This window comes from Onychostoma macrolepis, chromosome 19 (genome assembly GCF_012432095.1).
Source record: "Onychostoma macrolepis isolate SWU-2019 chromosome 19, ASM1243209v1, whole genome shotgun sequence".
Classification (NCBI taxonomy): domain Eukaryota; kingdom Metazoa; phylum Chordata; class Actinopteri; order Cypriniformes; family Cyprinidae; genus Onychostoma; species Onychostoma macrolepis.
This window is the reverse complement of record NC_081173.1, coordinates 5,325,494-5,337,379: the sequence shown is the minus strand read 5'-3', so window position 1 is coordinate 5,337,379 and position 11,886 is coordinate 5,325,494. Positions and strand designations below refer to the sequence as shown.

General features: G+C 35.7%; 1 protein-coding gene across 28 annotated transcripts in view; it reads left to right on the top strand.

Moving 5' to 3' along the window:
* The first annotated feature begins 2,499 nt into the window (after positions 1–2,499).
* The window catches only part of rims2b (regulating synaptic membrane exocytosis 2b), a 175,490-nt gene continuing 166,103 nt past the window's right edge, over positions 2,500–11,886 (top strand). For 26 of the 28 annotated variants that reach the window (XM_058752969.1, XM_058752966.1, XM_058752964.1 and 23 more), the window contains exons 1-2: positions 2,909–3,032; positions 3,128–3,279. In XM_058752969.1, the coding sequence (XP_058608952.1) occupies positions 3,027–3,032; positions 3,128–3,279 (158 nt within the window). In that variant the 5' untranslated portion in view covers positions 2,909–3,026. Of the gene's footprint in view, positions 2,751–2,908; positions 3,033–3,127; positions 3,280–11,886 lie in introns of those variants that run through there. The other 2 variants (XM_058752960.1, XM_058752961.1) reach the window with 2 other exon arrangements.

Sequence of the window (11,886 nt, the reverse complement as noted above, 5' to 3'; positions counted from 1 at the left end):
AATTTAATGAATGAATTCTCTCCTTCACACTACTTCCGAAACCTGTTATTATTTTATAGGCTACAGCAATCTGAAAGAAGAAGAAGAAGAAGAAAAACACCAGACACATTTTATATTTTATTTATATTTACAGTTTATATTCAATTTATATATATATTTATATATATATATATATATATACAGTGTGTATATATATATGCCATTTCGACCTAAACGATTATGATTCAATGTTTTAAATTAGTATTGTTGATGTTATTATAGCACATCATAAGTCGTGCCTTACTTTGAATTTAAATTGAAGACCAAAATGGTATTTCCTTTTCTTTATGAATGAGATAAATGTGGCTCATGATAAGTGACAGGATATGAACTCCTTCAACAAGGCATCTCAGTATGCAACTCATAAAGTTGGTTGAAAGAAGGTCCTCAGGTAATAGCAGCTCTGAAAAGGTGGAAGCTCAAATATAAAATCTGATTTGCATTTTTATCATTTTGATGCATTTATTTTAAAATGTTTGGGTAATGTTGTAGATGTATAAAACTATTTAAACATTTCATATGACACCATACCTGCTTCAAAGATGATGCACATGTTGGTCTGTTATTACATAACGTTTATTAATTGTAAGACATATTTTAAAATGTAATTTATTCCTGTGATCAAAGCTGAATTTTCAGCATCATTACTCCAGTCTTCAGTGTCACGTTATCCTTCAGAAACCAGACTAATATGCTGATTTTCTTATAATCATCAATAATAAAAACAGTGATACATTTTTTTTTCAGGATTTTTTAATGAATAGAAAGAACAGCTTTTATTTGAATTAGAAATCTTTTATAATTGTAAATGTATTCACAGTTACTTTTGACAAATATAATTAGTTCGTGCTGAATTTAAAACACTTACTGAGTCCAAACTTTTGAACGGTAGTGAAAATCTGATTATAGGCCTATGTGCAATGTCACTAACTGACGTCCAGATGTATCATTTTAACATTCAATTTATAATCTGCCACTCAGTTAATACTTAGTTTTGAGTTATGCCTTTTAGTTTTATAATGCACTTCCAAAAACACGTGGATGATTTGATGGCAATGGTATTAAGTTAGGTAACATACTTCTTAAAGAGATCTGAGGTGAAAAAAAAGAAAAAAAGAATTTAAACTAATAGAAAGAGTTTTAATTCACCACATAAACGATTTAAAAATAATAATAAATTAAAAACATAATAAAAAAAAAATGTGGTTGATGACTTGTCACCAGTGTTGGGAAGTAGTTACATGTAACGGAATTATGTAATTTAATTACAAAATAAATGTAATCAGTTACTGACAAAAATGTAAAAAAATAAATAAAATACAGTTACTGATGAAAATGGTAACGATTACAAACAGGGTTACATCTGAATATTTTCACACACACACACACACACACACACACTCACACATGTTCGTTTTTGTGAAAAGTGGGGACATTCCATAGGCGTAATGGTTTTTATACTGTACTTACTGTATGTGCTATTGTCCTACACCAACCCTACACCTAAACCTACCCTTTACAGGAGACTGTGCATTTCAACTTTCCCCAAAAAAACCTCACTCTGATTTATAAGCGTTTTGAAAAGTGGGGACATGGGTCAATGTCCTGAAAAGTCACCTTCACACACACACACACACACACACACACACACATTCAGATTTAATTGATTTCTTTCATAAATTGCATCGACTGCTCTAAAATATGAGGCACCAATATTTCAGGAGTTTAGGACACAGAATAGTATACAAATGCTTATTCAATAACTGTTTTCTATCCAATTTGGATTTATGTATATGCTTTTTATTTTTATTAGTTTTTTTCCTTGGCATTGTTAGATGCCAGTGTTTCCTGCCATATAGCTATGCAAAGATTTGATTTCAAAAACAGCATCATAACTATTAAACTATATCTTGTTATGATTTTAATTCAGTATTTTTAACCTCAGAACGACCTCAAAATAAAAAGAGGTGCTAAAGTCTGAAATTAAATGATTATAATCTTAAATCAAAGATTTTGAAAGTCTGACAGTAATCAGTGTTGAGCACTGCTGGAAGGTTAACCCTGCCTGCTTTAAATGTTTCAAAATGATTAACACAGTTGAAAACATTATAATTTTAGAAAAGTAATCAAAAAGTAATAATAATAGCCAAAGTTACATTACTTGGTAACACTTTATTTTAAGGCGTCCTTGTTACACAGGTTGCATGTACTACCATTATAATAACAATTAATTATGCAAGTAACCCTAACCATATAGTAGGCTACATGTAATATTACTCAGTACTTAAATGTATAATTACACTGTAACAAGGACACCTTTATTACAGCCTAATTGAAATAGTTACACTACTTATTACATTTTGAACAGGGTAACTTGTAATCTGTAATCTATTACATTTGCAAAGTAACCTTCCCAACACTCTCTCCTCCCGTTAATGAACGCGGCGGGCGGGGGCGGCGGAAGTGGGACCGGACCATCTGATCTTTGTCCTACGTAAGACCGTCGCTCCGCCTCGCTCTCCTATCGGACCGTTTCCCTACCGCATCCATTTTTGTGCATTCAAGAAATCTCTTGGAGTTAGCAGCAGCAGCAGCAGCGGCGGGAGGGAATCGCGGCGGAAGCGAGGACGCCGACAACCGCAACAAGGATCGCGGCAGCAGCAGCAGCAGCCATGGGTTAGACTGCATTCACCATGATTGCGAAATAAAAGGCAAGCGCCCGTTTTATCTCCACACACATTAAAGCCTGGGATGCCCTCGGCTCCCGGAAACGCGAGAAGCCCGAGGGTTTTCTCACACCTTATTCTCAGAAGATGCTTGTTTTTATGAGGCAGCGTGACAAGCTACATCGCGTACACGCGTTTCCCATGCTGTCACTGGGATGCATATTGATTCTAGCTAATAATGCACCACTAAATCTACCAATGCAGGGTGGGAAGGTGTTATTATTATGAAACCATTAGTTGTCTGCGGTCTTCAGCATCATAATGCATGTACTAGATGAGATCAATACACTCATAAACACAACATTGGCTACACGTGTAGGATGCATAGAGACGTGTTTAACGTTCACGCATCGCTCTCTCAGCAGCATCCACACCTGAAGATGTCAGCTTTGGGGGCCCCTGCGGCTCCCGCTCCGCCGGACCTGAGCCACCTCACCGAGGAGGAGAGGAGGATCATCCTCTCGGTCATGGAGCGGCAGAAGAAAGAGGAGGAGAAAGAGCAGTCCATGCTGAAGTAAGCTTGCGTTCAGCACCCTTAATAGGGGACGAGGGCTGCATTAAACGCGCTCCCTGTCATTTTCAGCATGACTGTGTCCTGAAATTTAATACGTCTGCTTACGTCGACTGTCAATATTAGGCTATTGTTGAGACGAGAGCGGACAAAACAGAAGGGTTAGCCGTCAGAGGAGTCAATGTCACGCGTCTGGCGGCTTTTCGGCGCTCGTGTGCCGCGTGTGGATGTAGTATTTCGCCTCTGGTGGGCTGGGTTAGCTGTGGGCGCCATCTTCGCTAAAAATCCCATCAGCCGCCGTTTATACCAGAGATTACTACACGCTTGAATGCGTGCTGTCGAATAGGTCAGGCGTTAAACATTAACGCGACGCCCAGCGCCGCGATGTATGCGCGATTGCGGTTGCCATGGAGCCAGCGCGGTGTTTTCAGCACCACGGCGCTGTCCGCTGCGGATGAGTGTGTCTCTGACTCCGCGCTGCTGACTGACAGATCAGGCTGCCTGTGTGTGTGTGTGTGTGTGTGTGTGTGTGTGTGTGTGTGTGTGCTCGTGTTTGCTTGACAGGCCTTATTAATTGCAAGGGTGCACCTGTTTTTCTTGTGTGTATAGAGGTAGTTGATATCAAGCAGTGAAAGTGTCCTGCAGTGTAACATGAAACACTTCCTCTAAGTCTGTCTGAAACAGCACTGGACCTGTAATTCTTGTTTGATTACTATAGTATTTTATTTTATTTATTTATTTTTTGTAGTTTTGTTTGTATATGTATGCATGTGTGTGTGTGTGTGTGTGTGTGCGTGTATACAGTGGTGGCCAACATTATTAAAACACTAGTATATTCACCAGCAATAAAAATGGTTTTAAGTCAGTTATTTCTATCTTTTGCTGTAGTGTGTCAGTAGGAAATATCAGTTTACATTTCCAGACATTAATTTTGCCATTAATTGTAATAATCCAGTGAGATTTTTGTCTGACAGCAGAGATCTGATCTGATCATCATCCAGTCTGTCTGTAATGACATGAAGAAACTGAACAAACTGAGACAGACTCAGTCCAGAAGAACTGAGGCAACGTCTCCAAGACGCTTCAAGAAACCTCCCTACAAAGCTACAGTACTGTTAAAAGTTTTAGGCACTTGTGTAAAAATGCTGTAAAATGAGGATGCTGTCAAAAATAATGTCAGAAATAGATTTTCTTTATCAGTTAATTTCTATTAACTAAATTAAATCAACATTTGGTTTGAGCATCCTTTGTGTTTAAAGCAGCTTTTGCCCTCGGTGCACTTGAACAGAGTTTCTCAGGGAGATTTGCAGGAAGGTTTCTTGAAGCATCTTGGAGACGTTGCCTCAGTTCTTCTGGATTGAGTCTGTCTCAGTTTGTTCAGTTTCTTCATGTCATTACAGACAGACTGGAGGATGATCAGATCAGATCTCTGTGTGGAGCACTGGCTGTTCTCAGACAAAAATCTCACTGGATTATTACAATTAATGGCAAAATGAATGTTTGGAAATGTAAACTGATATTTCCTACTGACACACTACAGCAAAAGATAGAAATAACTCACTTAAAACCATTTTTTAGCTGGTGAATATACTAGTGTTCTAATCATTTTGGCCACCACTGTGTATATATATATATATATATATATATATATATATTCAATATTCATTATTAACTCATATGAAATTATATATCATAATAGCAAGAAGATTCTACATTATTTCTAGGTTGCTAATTATGTGTTGGTCAAAAGGTGAAAGTGATTTGAACTTTTTGAGTCAAAATGCTGCTATTTTTGTAGTTTAATACAAATTATATTAATAGCATGAAAATTGCTATATCACTTTGAAAAATTGAGTATGCCTTCTTTATGGTGTGAAATGATTCTGCACTGTTCTGCACTATTCAAGATAAATTTATATTTATATCATATTTATATAATTTAAACTTGGATTTTTATGGCATGAATTAAAGAATATTCTGCATTGCTTCTAGGTTTCTAATCAAATGCAAGCAATTGTATTTTTGACTATATTGGTCGAGAAGTCAAAATGATTTGCACTTGTTGAGTCAAAGTGCTACTGTTTTAGCTTAATATAAATTCCAGCACATATTAATAGCATGAAAAATAAGCACGGATTGGAAAATATCCCTCTTTTGTTTTAATGTCTGCAGCATTTGATCTGCATGAGCTCCACGAGTTTGTATGAAACCCGATGATCATGTTTCCCAGCATGATTTGAGAAATATTCTGAGCATCTGAACGTCATATGATCATGAACTACTCATAACCTGGAGTCCTCTGTGATACAGTCATCTGCTATTTCTGTATAATCAGTAATAATAATAATAATAATAATAAAAAAAAAAACACTAGACGTTGCTTTTGACATACTAGAGGCAAATTGATTGCTGAGAATTGATGGTTTTATCCACATTTATCCACGTATTGCTCAATGCCTCAAGGCACTGGGAAGAATTTAAAATATTTATTTCAACTATCCCATAATTAAGCATCTGTTTATCAAGCAGTCTTGCGCTGTGGTTCTGCATCTTGCTCTTAATATTTGCTCTCAGATGCAGTGAGCTCTGTGTTTAGAGAGAGAGTAGACATATTATTTACTGGAGTGGCCCAGTTGGCTCCACGTTCCAGGGCTGGACTGAACCCAGTGGACCTCCGGTGCTGTGCCAGTGCTCCGCTCACGTCTGTTTGTAGGCCACCTGACCGGCATCACTGCCAAACAGCGTGAGCTTCAGCTGCTCTACACCTCTGCCACGTGTTTGTTGATAGAGAACTGAGACCAAACTGAAACTGGTGTAACTCACCTCCAATGCTGAAGCTTCAAGTATTATCGCATGATTTTTATAAAAACTCAATGGACTCAAGCTCTCCGGTGTCACACTTCCAGAGTGTACTGTTGGGATACTGCTGTGTTTTGATGCCTCGAGACTGTGTTTATCAAGCTCTTGTGGTGGCAGATCAGACTGGTTAATCAAAGTTCATGTTTCTGATAAGCCATATCACTGATGTTCTGCATAATGCAAACATGTCTGGGTTATTGCTGGTAACTGTTCAGTTTAGTTATTTGTTTATTGTGACATACCACCGGTCAAGGTTTTTATTTCTTTGATAGTATCTATACGTTTTCTCAGCAAGGATGCATTAAACTGACCAAAAGTGACAGCAAATACATTTCTAATGTTACAAAATATTTTTTATTTCAAATAAATGCTGTTCTTTTGACCGTGATTCATCAAAGGATCCTGAAAAAATGTATCACGGTTTCCACAAAAAGAAAAAATCAGCATGTTAGCATGATTTCTGAAGGGTCATGTGACACTGAAGACTGGAGTAATGATGCTGAAAATTTAGCAGTTTATATCACAACAATAAATTGCATTTTACAATATATTCACATTGAAAACAGTTATTTTAAATTGCAATAATATTTCACAATATTACTGTTTTTACTGTATTTTTGATACAGTAAAATTAAATGCAGCCTTGGTGAGCAGAAGAGAGAGAGAGAGAGAGATTACCAAATCATTTGAATGCATGCGTGCATATACAATCTGCAATGTTTGAGATTTTCACTTCCACCCCAAATGATCTGTTTGCACTGTTGTTGTGCTGAAAGTATAATAGGACATTGATAGCTTAAAAATCAATGCGTTTACTGCCAGACTCAAACGCGCCACAGTAACTACTGAGCATGAGAAGAGAAAACATTCTTGTGCATTTTGGACACATTTCAAGCTCAAGTGAGATTTTCCAAATATTCCACATGAGTAATTGCTATATTTACATTTACATTCATTCATTTAGCAGATGATTTTATCCAAAACAACATACAAACAAGCTGTTGTGTTAGTATGTGATTTTGGTTGCACTTTATTTTACAGTACATGCACTTACATGTAATTACAGTGTACTTACTTAAGAAAGTCCTGGATAATATAAGGTAACCACATGGGTTAAGTTAGGTTTAGGGGTAGGTTCAAGTTTAGTACCTAGTTATTGACCAGTTATTGTAATTACAATAATAAGTGCATACAGAACAGGAGTGTAAAATGAAGTGCTACCATGATATCTCTCTTAATAGTGCTAATATATTGCTCATTCTTTAGGCTAGACATTTTGGTAACTCTTTATTTTACAGCATCTTTGTTACATATTGCATGTACTTGCTATAATAATAACAATAAATTATGCATAATTACATGCAACTACCTCAAAATTTAACCCTTATCCTAAGCCGAATCATATAGTAAGTACATGTAGTCAGTTAATATCACTCAGTTCTTCAATGTATAAGTACACTGAACCAAGGACACAAAATAAAGTGTAACCGAAATTTAAAAAACAAAAAAACTGTAGTCACGTAACAGTGATGTAAAAATATCACAGCACACATCTCTAAATAAACTGCATGAGACATCATTCATGTTGTGAAAACATTATATGAATGTCTGTTTTATTCAGTTGGAGAGACTGTATTTAAAGTTCCTTAATCTCTGTCTATGGCAGTATCGGCACCTGACATGAACTTGTTTGACTGACACAGTTTTGTAAGGCCTGTGCCACTGGAGATCTCACAGTCACTCGGTCGGATGTCAGTCTCTCTGATCTGGGTTGGATACTGTGGATTAATCTGATCGCTGTCTTATTAATTAGTAGTTCACCGGTGTCTTTCTCACAAATGTGAGATTATTAACATCCAAGAAAAATATTTTAGAAGAACTTGCTGTTTTTTTCTAGTCTAGTTTCTTGTGTATGTTACTCCAAGTTCAAGCTTGAATTTATTATAGCATTTGGATTTAAAACATACACTGAAACGCCCATCTTAAAGGGATAGTCCAGCTAAAAATGTACATTTTGTCATCATTTACTCAACCTACACGAGCTTCCTTCTTCTGTTGAACACAAAAGAAGAAATTTTAAAGAATGCTGGTAACCAGTTGATAGTTGTCATTGACTTCCATAGGATGGCAAAAATAAATTGACAAAAAAGTCGATGGCTACCGTCAACTGTTTGGTTACCAGCATTCTTTAAAATTTCTTCTTTTGTGTGAGTGAATAAATGAATTTTAATTTTTGGGTGAACTATCCCTTTAAGAAATGTGTTTCAATGTATGAAGTGTTTATTTGCAAAAACAGATAACTCTTTTTTTTTTTTTTAATTTTCAGAAATCGTGTTTTTGTTATTATGTTATCATGTTTTTATTGTGGTAGTTAGCTGTATTTTTTAGTTATTTTTTAACCTAATCAAAACAACCCAACTGCAGTTTGATTGAGATTAACTGGAATGCACAATGAAAAAAAACATGATTTTTGAGTTATCAGTTTTTGCAAATGAAATCTTCAAATGCTTTATATGCAAATACTACAAAACTACCATACATTCAAGCTTGATTTGATCAAGAAGACATCTAACCCATTAAAGTTGAACTATTTTTAGACAAAAATATTTTATACATTCAGAGTAACATCTTTAGCCACAAGCTTTTTAAAACTTGTCTCGAGACTCCTGTCATCTGTGGGATCCTGTTGTGCTTTGTAGCTGTTTTGCACATCGCTAAAATCAACGGCTGATGTTGAAATGTTTTTTGGCAGAGCAGCACACAAACGGTCATCTGAGGCGAGACGGTGCTTTCTAGCAGATATGTCCATATCTTGTGCTTTCACTCACTCCTGAGTGTTAAGTGCTCAGAATGATGATCTATGGAAAAATGAGGCTTCTTATGAAGATTAAAGAGTTTTTGCTAAGTCAGTCATGTGCTGGTTAAGTATTAATCAAGTAAGTGCAGACCCACTGCAACATGCTGGAGTTCGTATCTTCGTCTCTGTGTGTCTGTTTTGATAACAGTTGTGCTGAAGTCTCACACACTCTTTGCTTTAAGACGTGTCTGCTGCGTTTGTGCTCAGATAGAGAATGAAACAGTGTTGTGGTCTGATAAACCTATGATGCTGGAAAAACTCTCATCCGTTGTTCAAACAGATGTTGGTGCATTTAGTTTAAGAAATTCTTTCCTGGTATGCCAGGTTAAATTTGTAGAGTCAGCTATTTTTAGGTTGACTTGAGTGTAAACAAGTGGTTCTTTCAAAACTTTGTTTGCTTGTTTGACCACCCCAGTGTGCCAGCTTTTGAAATTACATAGAAATATCCTAAAATAAAATAAAAAAAATAGATCAACATGTAACATACATTTGAACTATAATACATCTTCATTTAATTGCAGTAACATGCAGTCAAAATCTTACATTTAGTTAAAGTATAATATTTCTGTAATAAGTACTTTTTTTAAAAGTGTACTTGTTTTTCACATGGGTACCTATTTGTCTGAACAATGAAAAAAAAAAAAACAATGCAGAAAAATAGTAAAAAAATAAAAAATGTAATAAAAGTTAATACAATTAAAAAAAAAAATAATAAAATAAAGCAATTTAAAAAAAGGTATTTATTTTATGAGACTACTCACTACTCAAAAAAAAAGATTTTTCAGAGTTCGATTATTGAAATACATTTTACAATAAAATACTCTTTCAGACATTCTATTTCATAATTGAATGTTTAATTCAATGTATTACTTGAATGCGATTTCTTTGTTTATTTGTGAAACTTACACTGTAAGAAATACTGTATATCTGTAAAATAACAGCTCATTACTGGGACATTATCCATTAATTTTACGGACATTTCTGTTGACTCTAAAACACAACACAATGCGGTGTAAATTCAAAGGAACAACATCTGTAAACAATAAATACGGAAAAGTCCTTCAAATTAAGATACTGTTCATTGTGCCTTATTTTACTTGTACTTTATTTATGTATTTTTTTTAAATTGTACTAGCAATTTCAGAATTCTGAGTGACGATTGTTTCACAGTAAATCCTACACCTTTTTTTCAGTATAAGCTTCTAGTATTAGTATGTCTGCAAGTGTTTGCTGCACATGGTTCAGCAGAATTCATAGAGCGTTTTAATGCAAAATGCAATGCACACTTCTTCATCTATGCTAGGATTGAGTTCGCTATGTCTGGTGACTGCTGTGTTTCAGGCTCTGGTCTGGTAATATAACTGTTGCTGGTTTGGTGTCAGGTAGAGTCACTTATGAAATGAATTACTGGGAAACGTCTGTCACCGCTGTGCCCTTGGGTCAGACACTTAACCCCAGCGTGCTCCAGCGGGACAGTCCCGGCAATTAGCACACCGTAATACGCTTTGGAAAAACACGTCTGCTAAATGACAAATAAACTAGTCTGTCTAAAAACACATTGCTGTATCTATTATGAGCCTTTAGCTTTAAATTCAGAGTCTGGATTGGCTTCTGAGTTGGAGTTTGATTGGACTGCATGTCACAATGTGACGTAATGCACAAAGACAGAGAAAACCCTGTGGGTATTCCTCCACACAGCACAATGAGTGAGTACAGCATTTAAGAATTAGGTAATGTTGTGTCTCTTGTTTAGTAATGCCATTATTTGTTCAGTCATACAGCTGCTCTGTGATTGGCTGCCTAGTCAGATACACTGTTGCTTTAAATGGTGCCTGATCACTTGACATTTATCAGAGTAAAGCCATATGAGGCATATTCCATTCAGACTCCATTCAAACATTTGTGTCTGACTTGATCTGGCCAAGCGGATGTGTTTTAGCCTGTAGAGAGTGTAGCTGTGTTCCAGAACCTCATTCGCTTATTAATAAGGGTGTAACGATCCATCGATATGGATCCATACATCGATCAAATGTTTAACAATACGATGTATTGATGTCGCACGTAAAATATCGATATCTGTAGTATAAATAGGCACCTTATTTTGGCACTGTCCATATTTTCACGCAATGTCCGTCTATGCATTACCACCAATGTATGCATTCTCATTCAAACTCACGTGTCAGGACTCGATAATAAGACTGCCTGAAGGCACAAGGTGAGCGTAAAAGACGCTTGGGACAGCTGTGAGAAGTTTTGAGAAGGATGAACAAATACAGACAAAATTTAATCAATATGCGAGTCTTGGTGAATATCCTAGTAAACACAGTAGTGCTGTCAAACGATTAATCGCGATTAATCACATCCAAAATAAACGTTTTTGTTTACATACATTACGTGTGTGTACTGTATATACTGTATATATAATATACAGTATAATATATCTCTATATAAATACACATACACACTGTAAAAAAAAAAATCCTTAAAATTTACGGTAAAAAAAACGGCAGCTGTGGTTGCCAGAATTCTATCATAGAAAATACGGTAGCAACATTTTAGGTTTTACGGTTTTAACTTAAATTTACAGTTAAATACCGTAATTTCATTAACTGATATAATGTTAATATACCAACCTATAGAAGTACTGAAATCTGTTTTGTATCTTTGTAATGCACTGACAACCACCAAATGCAGGTGGTGATGAGAAAGTCATGTTCAAGATGAACGAAAGCCCATCACAAGCAGCTTTTAAATAATAACATAGGTACATCTCAATAAATTAGAATGTAGTGGAAAAGTTCATTTATTTCAGTAATTCAACTCAAATTGTGAAACTCATGTATTAAATAAATTCAAAGCACACAGACTGAAGTAGTTTAAGTCTTTGGTTCTTT